This window comes from Bacillus rossius, chromosome 1, assembly GCF_032445375.1.
Source record: "Bacillus rossius redtenbacheri isolate Brsri chromosome 1, Brsri_v3, whole genome shotgun sequence".
Classification (NCBI taxonomy): Eukaryota; Metazoa; Arthropoda; class Insecta; order Phasmatodea; family Bacillidae; genus Bacillus; species Bacillus rossius.
Genome location: NC_086330.1, coordinates 108,177,400 through 108,200,570, shown reverse-complemented (window position 1 = coordinate 108,200,570; position 23,171 = coordinate 108,177,400). Strand labels below are relative to the sequence as shown.

Sequence of the window (23,171 nt, the reverse complement as noted above, 5' to 3'; positions counted from 1 at the left end):
TAGAGTTGGCAAGTTCATCCAGGGGCGCAAATCTGTAGGATTCTCGAGAGGCCCGCGGAGTGTCTGTCGCCGAGAGAGGGGGGTGTGTGTCTGAGGGACACAAGAAGCATGAGAGTTTGTGCGTGGGGTTAAACAACACAAGTCATCTCTGGATAGGGTGCTTGTATGTTGCATATATATACTTACCATATTTTGTTCTATATGAATGCAATAAGCAGAAAACTTAAATATACAGAAAGTTTTCCATAAAACATAGTTGGACATAAAACCCATTACACAGTCTCACTTCACTTTTGCAAGTGAAAGAGGGCCTCCTCAGTGAGGGGCTTCTTAATTCCAGTACCCCTCCCATCCCTCCCGATCTATGCCCATGGATTCATCAGTCTGTTTAATACATTTTGAAGCCTAGTTTTATTCAAATATGTATTTATTATATAGAATATGATGCAAGACATTTTAGTTTATAGCATTGACAACTTGAAGTGTACAGCAACATAATGTGTCACAGGTTTAATTGCTCGACGTAGAACTGAATCTTGATGTTCTAAAGCTAGACAGAATGTTGATTTCAAATATTTTGCAGCTTGCTTGTAAACTTTATTGGTACTCGTGATAACTTGATTTTTACGTCCACAGAATTACATCCCAGAATTGCGTCGCGAAGACATTCCACAAGCACTCAGGGGCCAGCGCAACGTCATATTCGGCAACGTTGAGAACATTTTTGAATTCCATAGCCAGTACTTCTTGCAGGAGCTGGAAATGTGTGAGAACAATCCTTTGAAGTTGGGCGAGTGTTTTCTTCGACATGTGAGTATTTCTACTTTATACTAACCATAAAATCCACATGATCGAAAATGTTTGAATAAACATTTCTTTAGATTTAAAGAAATTGCTTGTAAACTCGAAAATAAATATCACTTGTTTTTAATTTGCAGGAAAAAAGGTTCTATCTGTATGCTCTCTACAGCAAGAATAAGCCTAAATCTGACCAATTAATGGAAGAGTATGGAACATCATTCTTCAAGGTAAGCTACATGATTAATAAACTGAGTTATAGCAAGCAAGATATTAGTTACGCCAGTCTACTTAATCTGTTAGGACAGAACATGCAAAATTAAGATACGTTAATCAATTATGTCGCTTTAACAAAGGTAGAAACTAGTGATGGGTCAAATCTGAATCCAGAATTTGAATACCAAACAGTATCTAGAATATACCCCTTGAATCCGAATCTAGGTCTCAAGGGTCAAAAATAAAATAATGGTAGTGTAACATTCAACCCTTTAAATAATTATTTCATAAACTTAAGTTACCAGAATAATTATGTATTGTATTTTTACTTATAATAATAACATGTTAAAAGTACAATTTCTTGGGGAAATGATAATAGAATCGGTAGGAAGAAATTGGCCTAGGAAAATTCAGTGATTGAGTGGTCAAGTATTAATTTACTTCAGTTCTTCTAAGATTTTTTTAAAAATGTTTTTTTTTTTTTTTTTTTTTTTTCAAATATTGAGTCATTTGAATACTAAAGTTTTGATTAGCCCATCCTTAGTAGAAATTAATTTAATAGTTCTTACGCAATTATTTTTACTTGTACAAATGCAAAGTAATACTAAGACCCGCAATAACACATGCTTAGGTACCTGGTCGTCTCAACATACATGCATTGAGCAGACATGCACCTACGAGACATGCTGAAATCACAATAGTGATGCAACTGCAAATTATCGCAGTTCTCACCACAACAAAAATAAATATTTGGTATTAAATGTTTGACAATTTGTTATTAATTTTTTTTTTCATAACGCACCTAAAGAAGTAGAATATTAAAAATATTATAACTTTTTTAGAATCTATTTCTGAAAGAAATTAAATTATTACTGTATCTAAGTTAATGCATTAAATACAATTTCAGTACCGGCAGTGGCGTAGCCAGGATTTGTGTATGGGGGGGTGTTAAGAAGCATGGGCCCCCCCCCCCCCCCCCCCCCGTATTAAAGCAGGGGTCCGGGGTCCTCCCCCGGGAAAATTTGTATTTTAAGGTGTAAAATAGTGCTATTTTAGCAGTTTTCGGTTCCTAAATTTAAATATTGTAATGGTAAAAATTTTATTAATTTTAATATGAAATTTTGTTTTAGTGATGAATAAGAAATTAATTAAATATTTGGTGCTAAAGGGGGGGGGGGGAGTGTTTGAACCCCTAACCCCCCCCCCCCCCCGGCTATGCCCCTGAGTACCAGCAGCAGATGAAATGGTAAACCGTCGAGCTGAAGGTTCTCGCTGAACCACGTGATGTACGTGCCGCAGCACAAGCAGCGAGAGCTGGGCGACGCGATGGACCTGTCGAGCTACCTGCTGAAGCCGGTGCAGCGCATGGGCAAGTACGCGCTGCTGCTGCGCCAGCTGACCAAGGCGTGCGGCGAGGGGGGCGAGGACCGGGCGGGGCTGCGCAGCGCCGAGGAGATGGTGTGCTTCCAGCTGCGCCACGGCAACGACCTGCTGGCCTTGGACTCCCTCCGCGACTGCGACGTAATCACTTTTGAGTTGCGCTGTCACGTCACCAGCGTTTCAGCTAAAAACACTCGAATTACATTACCAACTATTTAATCATCATTAGAGAAACACACACTCATATATTCAACAAAGCACAAGCAAGCCAAAACCACATCACTTCCAATAGACGAAACAACTGTCAGTGACTGAATAAGAATAATTACTGTACATACCACAAGTGTGCCGATATTAAAAAAAAAACTTGTATTAAATATTTAAATAAATCGTATAAACTTTAAGTAATTTACTGTTGCACACTATAGTAAAACACAAGTGGTTAATTTTTATCATTAAAAAATAAAAATGCTAAATATTTGTAAATAATTTTAATATATGTGTAAATTTTGGCAGTCTGTAATTAGGATGCAGTGTTCTAATCTGAAAAGGTGATAATTTTTTTCTAAAAACAAAGTTAATTTATGAGAATAAAACATGGATTATTTTTTAATAGAAATTATTAAGTATATGAGTGAAACAAACATGATGTATTCTGTATTCTCTGTGAATGCACTGCATGGATTGCTTAATATGTAATTTCCAAGTCACAGAAAGTTCACTATTAATTAACTAAAACATAATTTTATTTTTTTGTGACAATACTATTTTTCCTTTGAACGCAAGATACTTTTGTTTTCCCACTACACCAATCCCTCAGCATGTCTTCAAATTGTGCGAATTCATTTTAGCGCAATGTTAATTTTACTGCCCCAGTCTTGAATAGCACGTCTGTAAATTTCAGTTAGCACAAAATCGCTACAGGCAAAACAGCAGATGTACCATGGCATACAGTTAGTTATATGAGGGGGGGGGGGGGGGGGGGGGGGGGGAAGAGATGCACACGCAGGTCTGACTACATTGTCAGCTGTTGTTTAAACATCAGCTATAGCAAGTTCAGTTGCGGCTATTGAATGTAAAGGACTAAATGTTTTCACATCCGATTGTATGCTGCTGGGCCGTGAAGAACTTACATCTAGCCAGTGGCAGGGAACTCACAACACAATGCCCATTCATCTGCCAGTAACTGTACGTGCACAAGCATCTGCAGTTGGAATCATAGTGCAATCATGGCTTCCAAAGTGAGAGTGTAATGCATCATGTTCCAAGTATTTGAGATAAAACTAGAAGTGTTACCGCATGCAGAATATCATGAATCACTTATCACTTATGTATCACTTATGTTGGTTGCACTTTTAAGTTTTAAGCTAGTCAACTGTGCACATAATCATACAAAACAAGAACTTATCTAATGTTTATATAAGTATGATGCTGTTGGTTGTGCTAGCGAGAATGTATTTGACATTAGATACCGGAACAGAAATGAACAGATAATTCACATGGGAAAGGTTGTTAAATGAATGGTGCAATGAAAATAAATCACGGTGTCTCACACGATTGATGTTAACCAAGTGGTAATACGTGAATAAGCACTTTAATTTTTGAAAAATTTAAATTTAAATACCCAGACAGTAATGTAGGTTTCACTGCCAGTAAAGGATGGTTTGGAAAGTACGTGACATGAGTTAGTCACGCCCCGGTGGGCAAGCCAACCAGACGACTGACTATAACTATCACCCGTTATGTGGTGTATTTGTCATAGAAAATATTCAATGGTAGGCTTATAAAGATAAAGTGTGTGACAACATTTTAAATTTTTTATTCTGCACATTTTGGAACTTGCTATTTATGGAGACTAATGCTTCAGAATACACAATTTCAAATAACACACACATTTTTAGGAATGCATTACTTGTGCTAAGTGAGGGATTGATGTACACACAAGATGGTGTACACTATGTGTGCACTTCTTTCCAAATAGTTTCGTGAAAAACTGGTGTTACATTACAGTAAGCTTGTGTGGTATGTGGGAGAATGCATAGAGCATTTCAGCATGGCTGTGAGTTAATTTAGTATTCAAAGTTTGTGTGTTATACTGTTACAGTTTATTTAGTATTTTAGTAAAATGATTTTGCAAGGTAAGGGATAGTAAAAGTAAATTGTGTTGATTTTTTTAATGTATCTTTCCATCTCGTCCATTCAGTGGCCAGTTAGAACTTGTTAAAAATGGACAAACCAACTTGCTCTCAACAATTTAAAGACAGATAACAAAGCCAGAAACTTTGTACAAACTTGTAATACTTGGCCTTTACAATGAAACAGAGAACAGCAGGGAACCACTGTGTTAATTCTTTTAGTGGTCATATGCATTGTGGCTGAAAAAGGGACATATCTGCTCGGAACAGTAGAAATTGTGATTATTTGGTACTTGTAATATTAATACACTTCAGTGTTAGATAATATTTAAAACTTGGTTGTTCTGTCCTGTTTTCCCAGGTGAATGTGAAGGAGCAAGGGAGACTGCTAAGGCAAAGTGATTTCCTTGTGTCTCAGGGAAAAGGAAAGAAATGCCTTCGCCATGTGTTTCTGTTCGAGGAGCTTATTTTGTTCAGCAAGGCTAGGAACTTTCCAGACAAAAAGGTAAGTTACATAAAGGGCATGAACACCATTAAGGCTTGACTTTAAAATACTGCACCACAACATGAAAAAACAAGTATAAATTTGTTATATAACATTTTTTGTCGTTATCTTAAGAGTCACATTTATTACACGCTGCTTTATAAAGGTACCATGTTGAGGTTTAAGAAAATTAGTAAAATATCTTAGTAATGTAAAGCTATGAGTTTATAACACAGGGATAGGCTTTAAGTCAATGAACATTTCTGGTAGTACATAACTATCGACTTGCCCGGCTTTGCACGGATGCATTCTACTAATGTTGTGTTATTTAGTTTTAATAAGTAAGTATTTAAAAGTAGCACATGATATGGTGTAAAGGTCAGTTCTGATCTAAATTAAATGCCTAAGGAAACTTAAAATATTCATTTGGATAAGGGTTTGATGTATGTCAGGTATAAGTCAGCATAAGCCATGCAAGTACACTAAAAGTGTCTTTTTACTAGGTACTTTATTATCAAACATTGATATTTTGCTACTATCTTTAAATTTAAAATGAATGTATATACAGAGGCCTGTATTTAGGACTCTTGATGCCCCTAGGCAAAGGAACCTTTGCTGCACCCAATTTAAAATACATGTGGAAACGTTTCTTTACATGTATGGGTACGTAACTATGAGTAGCAAACACTATAAATATGTGTTTATTGAAATTCAAACAGAAACATTTTAATGCAAAAACTTACATTAAATTTTAAAGAAGTTACATTAAATTTTAGAAGGTATCATCTAAGATCAGAGGACAGAACCCCAATTACGTATTTAAATAGCAAGGGGCTTCCTCCTTGCCCCGTCATTTGCAAACAAGTTTATTATTTCTTCATAGTCCAGTTTCACTAAGTCAGATTCAATTGCAATAACACCCAAGATGCTTTATTTGTGATTTTCTTAAATAATTATATATATACATGTTGCAGCAGAAAATGATCTCTCTGTTGAGCATTTGGAAGCAGGAGTATTAAGTAAATTTGTAGAGCTATGTTTAAGTTTGAGTAAACATACTATAGGCAGTTACCTTTTATTATCTTGCAAAGCTGTGGAAGAGAGTATGATGCATTTTCATTCTATACATCAGATATGTAGCTTTTGAAGTGTAAGCATTCAAGTACATATGCTGAGTTTTCAAGATCCGAACTGTAGACATGCTGAAGTCTGGATGACTCTTCCTGTATTTCAAGTGGACTAAGCATCTTTAGATTTATCAAAAACATAAATGGTTCACTAAAGTCCTTGTGTAGGAAGAAACTTTCTTGTTCGATTCTTCAATCAATTTATCCAAAATCAAAAGGAAGGATATCTGTAAATCTAATTCATCAGTTTCTGAATCAGATTCATCAATTTTTGTTCTTTCTTTTGATGTGTTTCTTATCCAGTTCAATTTTAATATAACGAGATTCAAATTTTTTCTGACCCAGATTCTTTAAAACTTCATATCCCATTTTCATTTCTTTCAAGAAACCAACTAAAGAACTGTAAAAATTATAAACAGTGGTTACTACATTGAATCTTTCAATAATGGAATCCCAAACTACAGTCATAAAATATGTCCCCAAGACTACATGAAAAAATTAAATATTTCTTAGAAAATATATATAAAAAAAGAAGTTGCTTGGTTACTCCTTGCTGCACTTGAACCCACCAAATTCAGTGTGCTGAACAAGGACTATAGTAAGCATAATGAGAGACAGCTCTGATTATAGCTTGCAAACCTGAATTAATACCTGACATATTTCATATTTGGTGCATTGTCATAACTCTGTCCTCTGCAGTTACCTATGTCCAATCCATGTCTCTCAAGAAAGTGTATTTATTATTGAATTTGCCAGGTCTTGACCACCATGTCCTAGATTAGGTACAAATTCAACAAACCGCTCTTCTGCTAGCCCCCTTTGTTCACATAACGCAAGACACAACTTATCTGGTCATTGTTTGCAATATCAGGGCTTGCGTCAACAATGATAGAATAGTATTTAGCGGCAATAATTTGTCACTATTTCTTCTATTACTCTCTTCCCCATGATTTTGATTGTTTGTTCATATGTAGCAAAAGACAGGTATGAAGTTTTTCCACTTCAAAAATCCTTATATCGTGACACGTGGCTAGCGAGAAATGGATCAAATTCAGCAATAAGTTCCATGCACATCAAAAAGTTACCATTATGAACATCATCGTAATGGAAAGGCAGTCCTAGAGAAGAAAATTTCTTCACAACAGCAACAACTCTTTGTAATATATTACAACCAGTATTGCACTTCATTTTCAAATTGTGTAAATAAGTTTACATCTATTCTGATCAAAACAGAGCTTTTCTGTTTTTAAAACTATGAACACAGTCTCAGTGCCTTGAACTGTTTTCATGGGCTGCAATCAGCTGTGGATGTTTCCAGTTCGAGAAACCACAAGATCCTGCCCAGGGCCGCTGAGAGAATTTGTGGGCCCCTGGGCAGCTGGGGTAGTGGGCCCCCTTCCTTTTTTTTTTTTTGCATATCACTATTACGTACTACGTATACCTTAAATATATATGGTATCATAAAATTGCATCCTTCATTTGAACATACATAACGATTACGTAGTTATGCAAAAAAAAGAGAGCATTTGCATGTATTATCTCAGTGCACTTTTACATTGTTAATCCCATCAAAATACAAATAATAATTAATTTTGATGTATATATTGCTAAAAAAAATAAAAAATCTTAAATGGTAATCAGAAATTGCATTATTATATGAGTGTTTAAAATACATAAGTATAATAATTTATTCTGAATATAAATATTATTAAAATTATTTAAAGTAATAATAAATTTTATTACTTCGAAAACATTAAACACATTGAACCACGTTCATTAAATTGAAAAATTTGTAATACAGTAGGACCCCTCATATCCGACCTTCCCACAACCGACTCCTCCGGATATCCGACCATGTCTCCGTGGTTGGCGAGCCTGTTCAGACTTGAAAAAGTGACGAATCTACATGTTTTCGTGTCGCAAACTGTCAGTTCAGCCGTGATTGTTGGTGCAGAATGTGCTCCTACTATAATGTTGTACTGTTCCATGCTTTTTTAACTTAACGTAATGTTTTGTGGGCAAAAAAAAAAGTGGAGGGACACTTCCGCAAAATCAAGATTAGGCAAAACTGCAACAAAAAAACTTTACTGAATCCTTTAAGTAAGGTATGGTTACATTGTATTTATCTTCTCATTTATAATTTAACAAAATTAATGGTTTGAAATGTATACAGCAACATTTTTACAAATAAAGTTGTATAACTGTACATACTGTATAGTTGGGAAAGGCATTTTTTTTTGCTCCTACGGATATCCGACCTTTTTGCCGTTCCGACCATGGCTCGGTCCCGTCATGGTCGGATATGTGAGGTTCTACTGTACATATTAATAATTTATACAAATTAATTTAATACCCTTAGTTTGATGCAAAATCATAAATGACATGCATTTTAAATAATAATTATATATATTTTACATCCTACTAAAACACAACTATTCAAATGTCATATACTATATAAAAATGTCTAAATTTAAAAACACTTCAAAATGTTTTACAACAGAACAGTCATTACTTCATATCGAATCACTACATTCAGAATAATCATACACTGTAGTATATTATTTAAAATTTTAAACATATACATAATGCATTTAAAAGGATTATGCTACTCAATAATATTGATTTACAAACAATTAAATAGTTCAGAATTAATCACAACAAATCTGTTTACCGTGCCTTTTTCAAAGCAAAAGGGTTATATACATCGTCATAGTTCAATGACCGACCGAGATCAGGCTCTAAGGCAAGCAAGGTGAGCCCACTAATCCTTTCCTGAGACATTGTTGAGCGATGTACATTTTTTATTTCCTTCATTTTGCTGAAGGACCTTTCGGCTTCGGCAACTGTCACGGGAATTGTGCAGAACACTCAAACAGCGATACACACGTTTGGAAATAAACTATCCAATTTTAATCTCCGTAGTGTGTTTAAAATCTGGATTGGTTTTCAACTGGTTTGAACCAATATTTGAAACATTAATTGATTTGAGATGTTTCATTTCATCAGATATCTCCATGACACCCCCTCCAGCCAGGGCCCATCACCGCATTCTTTACTTCAGAAGGGCGAGTCTAAATGGCATTGACCCCAAGTGGAGGGGTGTACGGGACCAAGCAAACCTATTGTGTTCGTACCTGGCGTTCCCATTTCTGCTACTACGCAAGTATTTTGGTGTGAACTGAATGTTACAGGTACTGCTCGCGCCCGGGCCCCTAAGGCTACCGAGCCCCTGGGCATTTGCCCCTTTGGCCCCCCCCCCCCCCCCCCTCTCGGCGGCCCTGGTCCTGCCTAGACAGAGTACATGGCGCACGAAATAATGTTCCCTGACTTTCAAATGTACTAAGTAATCTCTATCAATAATTTCATTGTTCTGAAGAAAAAAATGCACTAACAGCATCTTGTGGTACCATCTTTAAACTGTTCAACAATGATTGATGTTCCATCTTCACTTTCGTTTGATGAAAATTTTTTTCCCCCATATTCATTAGATTTATTTGGGGGGGGGGGAGGGGATTGATTCCCCCTGGACTTACACAGCTTTGCTTGGGAAGGGCTCATTTTCTTGACCTGCACTCGTTTGAGGTCGATTTCATAAACACGCCAAGGAGTGGAACATTGTTCGTTGTTTCTTCTCTTTTTGTTTTTTCTTTGACCAATGATCGATACTGAGCCCCACCGAGTCTCTTTCTTCCAGTCATTTTTTTCAGTGACTATCAAAACTGAAACTGTGAAAACAAAGGAAAATATTATAAACAGGTGAAAAACTTTAAATGATTTAAAACAACCTACATCATCACAATGTTGGAATACAGTCTTATAAATTATAAAAGAACTAAGTAAAATCACCATATCAAGTTATTTATTACCTCAACTAATAACGTTGAGAATATTAATGTTAACGGCTAACAAAACACACTTCTTCACCTTACAAATTTTTGTTTTTCATGATTATGTGCTAACCAATTCTCACCATTGCAGTGTGTTTCGCTTTGTCACCACTATGTGCGTGTAGCGTGAAAACTAATCAGCATTGCCAATGTCATCAATTGAAATTCCCTTGTGAGCGGGAGATTTAAATTTTATGAACATTTGACATTTAATATCCATGCTTATTTGTGCAGCTTTCCAGAAATTTTTCTGCCCCTAAAATCTGCTGCCCTGGGCATTGCCCGGTTCCCCTTCCCCCTGTATATACACATAAACCTTCTGGAAGAAATACTCTAAATCAGTGGTTCCCAAACTTTTTCAGCTGGCGACCCACCTTTCCTTATAGGAATACCTCCACGGTCTATCGGTCTATGGTGGAGTAGTAAACCTTACTTGTATCGTATCCCTTACTTATGTATATATAATTTACCATAAATATTTCAAATATATATATATATATATAAATGCTTTTTTAAAAGATACCAATTGATTATCGATAAACAATTTGTGTTCTGATTTGAAAATGGTTGCCAAACTAGGCTATAAGCCCTTTGTAGCAAAAGAGTTATTTATTTAACAATAGATATGTGTTTGCACACAATTCGATTTATTTCGATTTTTCTCATCTTTTCTGATGGTTTATTCGATGGTTTCTGATAGTTTTAGGATCAAGTCGCGACCCACCAGTAACCCTTCCGCGACCCCCTAGTGAAAACCGCATCAAAATCTAGTGTGTAGTTTGGAAGTAGTAAGCACAGACACACAGATAGTTGAAGCCAAACTGCGGCACGCCACAGTTTGACTACAATGAACTCGCACACACAACACGAGTTAATAAACCTAACCCAACACAGCAGGAAATCGTTGTTTAATTTAAGGGGAACTACACCGACATCAAGGAACAAAAGTTATATAAACCAGGATTCTTTTATTAAACTTGTTCTTAGTTCTTAGTTACAACAATTAATATACATATATATATATCTTTGGTTTTACAAATTTTATAGAAGTGGGAGCAATTAAGGCTCAGATCAATTACAATGCTTTTAGAGACGTACCTAAATCAAAAATGTACAATTCGCACTCCCGCAATATAATAACATACTTAGATATTGTATTTAATACAGAGTTCTACCATGATGATATCTCAAACTGACATTTAACTTAGCCCTACTAACTCGTAACGGGCCTAGACTTATATACGACCTCAGATAAATAACTTTAACACCATATAACATTTACGAGACACGTCCCTATAAAAATACATAAGTAGAACTAAACGTCGGCCACGCGTGAAACAAGATAGTAAAGACCACAGGTTACCTAACCCAAAATGTCATACCCTAAACTACCAGGCAGGAGCCATACGATCAACTGGAACTGAGCTAGTGTAAGAGAGCCGGGAGGTAAGCACCTCCGACTGCGCACATCACTGAAACTAGATGTAACCTAGCCTTAATATGTCAGCCACTCGGTGGTAGAATTGTACAAAAAGACCCGAACTATCGTCGCACGACACCTACAGCATTTAAGTGTCTAAACGGATAACATAGCGTCATAATGATGTAACTGTTAAATGCAGACGTAAATATTCAATAAGCAGAGAAGCATAGCTTCGCCGAGTGCTGACCATAAGCTAATCCACGCGTGCCGACGGACTGATTCCCTTCTCAAGAGAGAGAGGAGGCCAGCGACTGTATTAAGCTGCGCGGCGCTTATATAGGCCTCCGAAACTATGACAGGAGGAGCGCTGGTGTCGCGGCCGGAGGGGGAGGAGAAGTGAAAAGGAGGGGATGTAGGGGAAAGGCATTCGGAGAGGAAGGGGAAAGGAGGGGAAGGAGCGCTATCATCGGAATCGGCGATGAAGCCATCTGCTTCATAGTGACTTTGTTTTATACTATTTATAAAAAAAAGGTATACAAATCTTTGAAGCATGAATTAACTCAATTTATAATTATTAATATAATTTTTAATTGAATAGACTTGTCCATCACTAAAATTACTATGAGTGACTTTATTTTTTCATTTTGTCTAATTTTTATTTATTACTCAGTTTGATTTAAATAATTGTTATTAATATTTAAATACTTGTTATTACTATTAATATGTTTAAATAGATATATATAACAAATCCTTAATATTTTGAATATTACTAAAACTATATGTTGCCATGAGGCCTATTCCAGCATTAGTTACTCCATTTCTGAAAACTTGTCGGCTAAAAATAATTATTAGCTTTACTACTTGTGTCCAGTATATCTAGATTCTGGGAACTCTACACTTTTACAGAGTAGAAATATAGCTCATGTTTTGGCTATATTTTGATGCACATGATTCTTGATAAAAGGAAGATAGAACCAACATTGATTGTTAATACCATGTGTTACAGAACATGGACGTTTACATTTACAAGAGTAGTACAAAAACGGCTGACATTGGTCTCACGGCTGAAATAGCAGGCAGCCCTACCAAGTTTGAAATTTGGTTCAGGAAGCGGAAGCCAAACGATACATTTACCCTTCAGTCTGTGTCTGAAGAAACCAAACGTGCTTGGACCGAAGAAATATCGAAGATTCTTTGGAAACAGGCTTTAAAAAACAGAGGTTTGTTAATTGTGTGTGTAGAAAGCAAAAAATCCAATGGGAGCTTAACTTTATCGCCATTTTGTAGTATACCTTTCAACTTTATCTCGGTGGCATACGTTATGCGTTTGTCAATCACTTGCATAGGACAATCCAATTATTTTTTAGTAATTAAATTTTAGTCTCAATTTATTTTCCTTACACTATTCAAATTAATGGACTGAAAGATTATTTACTGTTTTTATAATTCAGACTTATCTTTCGTAATTATTTGATGGAATACTGTTTACTTTTATCACATAAAATGTAATTGTATTTATTTTAGAAATTCGTCTGGCGGAGATGTCGTCCATGGGGATTGGCAACAAACCTTGTTTGGATATTCGACCGAGTGCAGACCAGATAAATGATAGGTCTATTAGTCTGTCACACCTCAGCAAAAGTAAGTTATTTGCATTCTCTTTGTCTTAATTTACCATAAACATTGACCTCCTCACCTCTTAGAGAAAGATGAGAGTACGACATTTTTTTGTTGTAAAAAAAGTACTAAACAAACAATACAGTAAAGTCTTGTTTATTTGGTTTGGATGGGACTATACCCTGTCTGGATTAAATGTAATTTTCCATAAAATGCACATTTTACAAGTTTTATATGGGTAAAACTATACAAAATCTTATTTTTTCCCCCCTCATAAATACAACTTTTCTTACAGCTTTATTTTAGTTTTATTATTACTTATATATAGTCCAAAGTTTTTTACCTACTAATCCTGCTTTTATTTCAAATCTTGTCCGGATTAATTGGATGTCTGGATTAGCGGGATACTACTGCAATGATTTTTTTTTATTGAAAGTGTCACACGCAAAGTACAGAAATTCCCACGGAAGCATGAACTTGATTGAATTCTTATGTTGCACTCCTGATGGTCTCTCACCTCAGCAGTAAAGGTGAACAACTCCGGCACTCTCTCACTATAATCTTTCCTAAAATTACACCAATTTACTATTTCATACAACTTCAAACTCCAAGAACGAGGGCCAAATAAAATTATCACAAACAGAGTCAAATCTAATTTTTTAGAGAATGGAATTGGGATCAAAGATACCAATAAATTACAAACCTGAATTTATTACTATTACCAGTAATTTTACTGAACCAATGTGTAATGAAAAATACAACAAAAAAATTGCGACCAGGTTAACCAATTCACAGTTTAATTTCTCATTAACCAAATTCAAAAATATGCAAACCAATAGAATAAAATAAAAATACACATTTAAAAATGAGACCTTAATAACAAAAAAAAAAAAAAGGAAAAGTTTAGTGTGTGTAAAATAATCCTATATTGGTTCCTTATTATAGACATGACCTAATTATTTCTTCTATTTTCCTGCATTGTGTTAATTGTGATTGTCTATCCCTAATGATCACACTGCTGATAAAATATATTTAAAGGTATATTTTTTGCTGAACCTTTGCAACAGGATTTTTACAGTTTTAAGTTATTTGACACTTGATTTAGAAAATTAAAGCTGATAAGTATTAATAAATGTGTTTGCTGTTCTAGTGGTGCAATAATTGGAAATTTTTAAGTTATCTTATTGCTTACTTGTTTAATTATATATTGATTATTTTTATTGAGAAAATTATTTAAAATCAGATACATTTGGACAGTCAGATAAGGATCGAAACTAAATTACAGTTAGTTAATTTAATTTTGATCTTCTATTTAATTCCTTATGCATCAGTTATTTCATATATTTATTCTTATGATTGATTTTTCTGTTAACCAATATTTTTCCTTGGATTCATATAGGAATATATCTACTATAGTTGGTTTGCATGTCATCCAGTATTTGTCTTGGCGCGCTTGCTCTTCGGTGTTGGAACGAAATTGAAAGGGAAGCTTTAGGGAGAATGAGGATGGCCAGCAGCAAATACACATCAGTGAAGGCATCATCCGCATGCGAGGCAATTGTGGGTCCCTAGAAACATGCACGGATGATGGGAAGACTTCCGTGACGACCGCGAGTGGTAGTTTATTCATCTGAATGTGTCTTTTTCAGAATGTCGGCAATATTCTTCTTGCTAGACATAAGGCTGAACGCCGTGCAGTGACTAAACTTCCGCATAGCGCGAAATTCGTTTCTACTTCCTGCAGAATTGGTTGAGATGCCAATATTCTTCAGTTGCTGATGCTGATTTGGTCATCTTCGGTGACAGCATTCCAAGTCCTATAACATTTTACAGCTCCCGAGGACTACAGAAGCTGAGGAATCAACGCCTACTATAGCTCCAGTCGTAGCTTCTGAATTGTATTTTTACCTAGTACCAGACTGCGCTTACGACCTGGAGGTCCTGAGGTGCCGAGTTCCTACCTCGCAGATTACCCGAGAGTCTGCACTTCTAACCTAGTGCAGTGAATCATCGTATTGACATCACAGTATTATAGTTTGCTGTATTACCCAACCCAGAACTGTACACATTGAATCTGATGTTATTATAATCAGATCCTATATCTGACGTCCTGATATAATAGTAAAAATACAATAAATATTCTCCAGTTAGTGTGCCTAAATATAAGTAAATTTATGAAGGAAACATTGAAACCGTGATTTAAAGGCCTTAATAGTTAATGTAATTATTAAATTCTATAATCATAATTTTTCTTTATATCAGGCCTGTCAAACAGTTTAATTTGATACATCATAATAACACCTAGCATCTATAGTTATGCAGCAATCAACACACCATACACTACACTAGATTATATTCAATTTCTTTTTATGTTTATTTTTTCTAATTCATCCCCCCTTGCATGTGAGAGTTAATTATTACTTTTAATAATTAATCCAGCCGGGACACACATAGATGAGTATACACAGGTATTTTCAGCTTGGGCTCAACCATCACAGAGGAGTGTGTCAGAGGAAAAGAAAATATTTAGTAATATCTGCATGGGGATCTGTCTAGTTATTTTGTAAACGGCACCACAGTGGGAAGCAGGAATGTGAGCTGACCCTCTTGGTGTTCCTAGTAGCAACGCCTCGGCTCCCGCACGCAGCTTCCAGCGACGCCTCTCACGCCGCCAGGAGGCCCTGCTCGCTCATCTCGGTTGGCAGTTCGTCGTCCTCCGCCAGTCACTCGTCCGGCACAGGCTCCGGGTATGCCACCCTGTGCTTCGACAGTCCCCGGCTGGACCACCGCTCCGCCACGCTCAACAGCCAGAGCTCCGTGGGTAAGGACGAGCAACTCCTGCACCGCTGCACCACCAGTCGTGGAACAGTAACGGAACTGAATAACTGGTCACACAAGTCACGAAAAAGTCCCTTAATGAACAGCAATGGCACTGAAAGTTATGAAATTTTAATTTTCAGCAGTCTGTAAATAACTTGCATTAGTTTTTTTTGACGCATCACTTCATTTTATAGTCGCACATTAAATATAAATAGTTGGAGATGGTCCACTTTATCATGTGGAACTTATATCTGAAAAGATTTTATCTAAAAAAATTATACACATTTCTGATAATAGTAGTTGTATTCATATTATCTTGATTTTGCTTATTTTATATAAAAATAACAGTGCGACATACAATAGTAATAATAATAAAATTTTATTCACCTGCTATAACTAACGTGTACGTACTTTCAAGTTCAAGCAATTGTTCTGAACAATAGCACCTGGTGGAATATCAAAACTTCTTTCAAGTGTTAGGTAGGGTACTTCAAAGTGCCCTAGAACAGTTTTATTGAAGCTATAAGAATTTGGTGTTTATATTTCACAGTACTTAGCTGGCAGTAAGCAATTTGAAAAGCTATCGATAGCAGCCTGTGTGAAACATTTAATTTGTTTAAAAAGTTATAACTTGTTCCTTCTCCTGCCCCAAACCGTCTTTTTGCGAAAAGTGTTTACAATATGGTTGGTAATAGTCATGACCTGAGGGCCAGTGCAACACTTGCACTTGCTCTCTAATGTTCACGTATGTCTGTGGTGTGCTGCAGAGAGCGGCATAGTCGCAGACATCTCGCTGGGCTTGGAGGACGCAGAAGGAGGTGGCTCGCTGTGGCGCGGCAAGCGCAACGGCTCCGTGACGTCCGCATCATCGGACTCCTGCTTCTCGCCCGTCGATGAGCACAAGGGCTTCCAGAGCGCGGCGAGTGGCACGGACCTGGACCTTTCGCCCGAGGTGGAGTCCGTAAAGCTGTGACTCGCCTGTGTGTGTGCGCTGTGTTACCGATAAATCTGGTGAATGACTATACCTCAAGTACGTGTTACCCTGGGGAGTGAGCGAGTTAGTGGTTTACATAACGATACACGAATCCTAGTGCAGAGCTGCCAACCTCAAATCACACCCATCAGTAATGGCAATTAGGTATATGAAAAAAAGTATGCGTAAATCATGCACGATAAATTTTCCCTGGGGCATTATAACACACTCTCAAGATAAAACAAGGACAATAATATGCAAAAGAAAAAGAAAAGTATGAATACAATGCAAATTAATGAATAAAAAAATCTATTTGAACAATACAATCATCTGAATATGTAAGAAATATTAATAATTTTACTGGATATTTTGAATCTTCAATTCAAAGTATTCAAAGTTAAACTTTAAAGCAACTGTCTTTTTATTTGCTTTTTTTAAATCCTGGTTGGATAAGAAATGTCATGTAAACAAACAACAAGGCAAACACAAGGACTTGTAAACAATAACTGCGTTCGTTACTTTCGTTTCTTCAGATGTAGCGAAAAAACGAAGATATAGATTTATTGCTCGTCACGGCTTTAAAATGTTCTGCATGTTTCTTTGATTCAATATGCCGTCTACAGTCATCCCTTCCACCATGTGCAATCGAAAAGTCACACGTGCATACATTACAAAACCGTGGCGTTCCAAACATTTGAAAACGACAAGCATGGCCATTCTTTTGAATATTTAAGTCGAAAGTTCTGAAGACTTGCGCGTTTTTTTTCCCAGATACACATTATTCTGTCACACGCTTCATTTCTAAAACCGGCATTGAAGAACACAACACTATCGAAAAACATAAAAAAAATTCACGTCTGTAGACACGACAAAAACACTATGATGAAAAAAATGGCTTTCAAGAAATAAATTAACACAACACAGGTTAGCCAAAGTACCGTACAAAAATTATCGTGATTTAAGTAGCCTTCAAACGATAAGTCCGAGAATATGTACTAGTTGTATCGTACAACGGACGTAATACCATCCCATTATTATTTGAAAACACGAGAATTAATTTACTTATTTCGACAGTACATCGTACATGCGCACACTTACTAGTTCCGTTATTTGTGCAACCAAGCGATGTATTCAAACTGCGTTCACAAACAAGCACAGCAGAAACGGAATTTTCTCCGTTACCATGCAGCACAAAGCCTCGTTTCCGTAATAAACCAGCGATGTTCCGTAATTCCGTAATTCGGGGTTAAAATCCGTAATAATTACGGAAAATCCGTAATGGTTGGCAGCTCTGCTAGTGTATACTTTGATGTACAGAACACAGGCTGGATGACTTTGCAAATAAAAAAAATAATAATACATGTATGTTACATTCATATTTTTCATGCATATTATTGTTGGATTCAAATTCGCAGAATTATGAATTTAGGTATTATTAGTTTTAGGTTTGTATATTTGTATGTCACGCATCATCACTACATGTGGAAAAGTTGGCTAGTACAGGCTACAATTACGATGCTTCTTTGCGACTACCTCAAAATACACATCAAAATATATGGTTTTATGTTAGTTTCGTTATCTACTAAACTAGTAATAAGTGGACACTTAATTATTCATTTTCAGTATGGTTTGGGATGTTTCATCATAAATGAGGTACATAGGGAAACAAAAAAATAAATAAACAAACGAACAACTTTTTTTTAGAGTTATGTGCTCATCTAGTTTCGTACATTAAACGTATCCCAAGAATATTTAGGATCCTAAAAATGAATCTGTACATGGCTAGTATTAACGAAAAAATCTTAATTTCTATCCCTAGAAAATATATTAAATAAATATTTCTGAATTTTTTCTTTGCAAGTGTAATGCATTGTCATGACAATTTCCCAGAAATATTTTTGCAGGCAATACAAAAATACTCATTAAATATTTATCTCAAAAAATTAAATGGTGATGGATATTTAGTTCATACTAGTTAGTTAATACCAGTAAAGAAAATTTCAATTATATAATTTGGAATATTATGGAATATTAGCTGGGTATCTTTAATTTTTATTATTTAAATAACAAAGTAATAAGTAAATACTTAACTGATTTTTATTGTTGTTTGGCAAGATATTCAGCCTGCGTTCAGTTATGTAAATATTTTTTTTTTTTACTTTTAATTATTTTGTAACTTTTATTTAAAAACTTTTGTAACTAATGGCAAGTTATTTTCAAATATTGCATATTCTAAGAAAATTGTATCTCTAACAAAACTGAGAATATTACTTGATCAAAATTGTAGTTAAATAAGTACAACATAATTTTGTCTTTGTGGGGAAAATAATCAAACATAGGATTTTGTGCAGTAGATGGACATTTAAGTAGAAAAAATTTAAATATTTTACAGAAATAAGTATTTTCTGTGCTTACTCTGAAGGATTATGATTGTACCTGTGAAATACCACAGAAATATGGCTTTGTCTTAACCATTTGAAACTCCCTTGTCGAGCTGTGTTCACCATATTTGATTTTCTTTTCCAATTATTAATAGTCTAGTGCTCAGTCCCTTGAAACAATGAGAACAATGTCACAAGATTCAAGAATTGTGAGAGCCACTCCCACCAAAGAATTGGAATATGAATTCAAACCTAGCTCAAAATAGAGGAGTTAAAAAAGTTAACATTGCCTACATCAGAGTATTGCACATACACACTGTTTGTTCAAGATACTAAGGTGAGACTTTTGCTAAGTGCTGCAGGAACATTCAGACTTTGACAGCTGAATATTGTGATGTAATAATATTAGCAAAACTAACAAATTACTGTAGAGCCAGACTAGCTAAACATGTTTCAATAATTAATTTGTTAATTTTTCAAAGTTTCACCTTATCTTGAACAGTGTATTTTCAATGCACAGGTGGTCTTATCTACTGCACTGGAATTAATTGTGCAAGGACAAGTTGATGTTTATTTTTCTACTTTCATTCATTAAATATGCTCTGCACTTAATGAAGTAGAAAAAGTACAAATTAATGCAGAGTTTAGAATTATTTATTGGTGCCTTTGTCTCTTTCTAGTACTAATAAAAAATTTCAGTAGACATTTAATAAAACTTAGCATTTGTAATTTCCTGTGAATTAGTACACAGTACTATCTCCAAATAAATTTATTATTGTTTTTATAAACCTATTTTTACAATATTTAATATTACATTTCATAAACAATATGTTATAGTTCTAATTCTTTTTGCATGTTAATTCTTCATAACATTTTCATATTACCAAACACACATAAAATTTTTTGCATTAATTTTAGGCAGGCTTTGTTTTTGATAATAAGCAAAATTGCACATGCAGTTTCTTATCTGGTTGGAAATTATGTGGTACATAGTGAGACAACACCGTTATCTTTCCTTTGCTGTAGTACACAGTGAATGTGCCGGCAATTTTGATAAAAAAAATTCTCAGAAAGTCAATACAAAAAGGCACTTCAAAGTTTTTAACATTTTAACCATTTGAACCCTTAAATCTAGAATTGTGTAGACATTGCCCGTTTTGCATACTAGGTTTTTGAAAATCATGTTTACAAGTTTTTTGAATGAAGAATTAAGTTTTTCTACAAACGATACATTTTATTTATTTTAGGTAAAAATGCTATAAGTAAACTGATATAACTGTCGTACAGTGAATACACATATAGAGCAAGTTAAAGCTACTGTGCACCATACCAAGATACACATCCTGGTATAGGAAAAGCATTTTATTTTAATTGATATTGGTGAATACTGAATTTGTTTTCCCAGGTTTGCGACACTTTATTGACTGTTGATAGTTTGTAAAGAGGTTTTCTGGTCATGAAATGTGAAAGTAAGAAGAATTAATGACTTTGTAAGCATTTTTAATGTTTAAGTTGAATTATTTTTATGGTTGCATTTGCGTTAAAAAAAAAAAGTAAATTTCCTGTTGTAATGATTTCCCTGTACACGTACATGATGCATATTGGTCATGTGAATGTGTAAAGTGTTTGGAAGCATGGTATATGTTGGCTAACCTAAAATTCTCTACTGAGCAGCCCTGTCTGTGCTTTGCATTTATATTCCACTGTCTACAGACACTATGCAGATGTGTCTTCTCAGCAATTTCAAATTAGTGGGACTTACCTTACATCAGTGCCCAAGGAGGCTGGTTTTTTTTAACAGTGTGCTACAAAATGAGATGTCATTTATAAATGAAACAGTAATACATATTTGACGTTTTTCACGTTTCGATTTATCAGTAGTGAAATACAATCAATTTTTTTTGATCCAGCATTTAATAATTTAAAAAAGCAAAATCGTATTAGTAAGTTTTTCTGGAATGTTTTGGCCTAAGCCATAGTCTATGAGAATAATTTTTTATGTTTCTTACTTTGTTTGTAAATACCATTGTTCAAAGTTCGTAAAAGATGATACTGAACTACAGCAAAATGTATGTTGTTAACAATGCATATGTACTAGTCATTCCTAGCATTCCAGACAATAGATATGTAGTTCACAAATTTATTGAGAGTGGGATGAAACAGTCACTAGCTCAGGTGTGCCACAACTGTCACATTCATTTACGGAAGCACATTGAAGTCCAGTTTGCAGAGGAAATCCACTGTAGTAACATTCGGAGGACCTTATTTACTTGTCACATTTAATTATATAACACACCATTCTTTATATATAATTTATTAACAACCCTGAGGAACAATGGACGCAAGTGCAGATTGCAGGTGACCATTCAGAAGCATCAAAGTGAAATTGGCTCTACTTCCAACATACCACAGTTGTTCCTAATGCATGTGGTTATCACAGTGAGTGACCAGCAGCATCAATTTGAGAATGTGACTTAAGAAATTAGCTGTCAAATGATGAACAATAATACGAAAAATTATTTTAAATGACAAGTTTTTCATTTAAGGTCCGGTCTTGCATTCATATTCTTAGTATTTAAGGGTTATTCCTCTGTGTATGTGTGTGTATATTACTAAAGCTCATTTGCATCTGTTGTCTGGTTGCAATTTTTGTCAAAAGATGTTGTTTGCAAGCTGTTTGAGCATTTGCATGACTTTGCAGATGTTAATGCTTGTTGCATATCTGGTGACAGAATGTGCGAGGAAAATCTTTAAATAATAATTATCACAAAATAAACATAATTGCAAAAAAAATTCTGAATACTAAAACCAGAGCATAGCAGAGACAGCAAACCCTACTGAAAGTGTCGCACAAAATCCCATCACAAGATTATATTGATGTTTGAGTGCTGTTTTCTCTAACTTGCAAAACAAAACCTATTTAAAATTAGCAAGTGGAACTGTCCGATGAATGGCAGGAGATGGTTTTGCATTTCAAGAATTCTTGGAAACAACTTGCTTAACACCTCTGCCGTGGTCAGACAGCATCACTTATTTATTGTCACCACAGGCACAAATATAGATGGGTAAGTATGTATTTTGTGAACATGCATACATATGTGCAGAAGTCTATGTAAATGTAAAGTGCAATGTGTGATAAAGTGTCAAACTTGAATAATTTGTCACAAATGTATAGTGTTATAAGAGAGGAAAAATCTGCAGAATTCAGTTCAAATGAAAGGCATTTTTACGTTTACCACCGTAATACAAAGGTAGTTTTTTACATTTATTAGTTGTCATTGAAAATGTATAAACTAATAAACATTTAAATTAGCCTTTAATTATGATACTCCCAATTTGTGTGTGTGAAAAATATGTACAGTTTATATATTGATTTTCTTAATATCACAAAATATACAGTGTTGTAAGTATTAAATACTGAAAATATGTATGTAAATTTTAATTTGATAGCATGGCTGGTAATGCTAACAGAAAATTAAGTAAAACATTAAATTACATAATTTTTACTGTATCATTCATTAGTATATGTTAATCTTCATACATTTGTCTATACCCACTACCATGTCATGGATATTGTGTAGTAGATTATATTTATGTATTTATGATGTTAGGTGAGCATGCAATATGAATCTCTGCAACTGTTTACTTTCCTTCTATTGCATTCATAATGTTACAAAACATGAAGCACCAGCATGTTATTGAGGGGGAAGATGTTTATGTAACATTTATTTTCGTTCATAGTATTTTAAGACGTAAATATTAATGAATAAGTACAATAGTACAAATTAAAATTTTTAATTTTTTCCCCCTAAAATGTATAGGACGTGTTTCTTTATTTTTTTGCCCAGTGTTGAGACCTAAGTTTTCCAATGTCCTTGCTGACGGCCAGACCTTTTCCACTACTAGTGTCTGTTCTCGCGCACCTCAAGC

The 23,171-nt window shown here is 35.0% G+C and overlaps 2 protein-coding genes across 4 annotated transcripts in view; one reads left to right on the top strand and one right to left on the bottom strand.

Moving 5' to 3' along the window:
- Positions 1 to 16,974, top strand: part of LOC134541703 (puratrophin-1-like) — a 28,603-nt gene extending 11,629 nt beyond the window's left edge. Inside the window, exons 6-13 of one of the 2 annotated variants that reach the window (XM_063385358.1) lie at positions 637 to 810; positions 939 to 1,028; positions 2,314 to 2,535; positions 4,891 to 5,034; positions 12,457 to 12,670; positions 12,975 to 13,091; positions 15,691 to 15,888; positions 16,655 to 16,974. In XM_063385358.1, coding sequence (XP_063241428.1) covers positions 637 to 810; positions 939 to 1,028; positions 2,314 to 2,535; positions 4,891 to 5,034; positions 12,457 to 12,670; positions 12,975 to 13,091; positions 15,691 to 15,888; positions 16,655 to 16,860 — 1,365 coding nt within the window. In that variant the 3' untranslated portion in view covers positions 16,861 to 16,974. Of the gene's footprint in view, positions 1 to 636; positions 811 to 938; positions 1,029 to 2,313; positions 2,536 to 4,890; positions 5,035 to 12,456; positions 12,671 to 12,974; positions 13,092 to 15,687; positions 15,889 to 16,654 lie in introns of both variants that reach the window. The other variant, XM_063385350.1, reaches the window with a different exon arrangement.
- The window catches only part of LOC134541719 (putative nuclease HARBI1), a 38,101-nt gene continuing 30,703 nt past the window's right edge, over positions 15,774 to 23,171 (bottom strand). Inside the window, exon 5 of one of the 2 annotated variants that reach the window (XM_063385375.1) lies at positions 15,774 to 15,952. The gene's annotated coding sequence lies outside the window, so the exon portion shown is untranslated. The remainder of the gene's footprint in view (positions 15,953 to 23,171) is intronic. The other variant, XM_063385368.1, reaches the window with a different exon arrangement.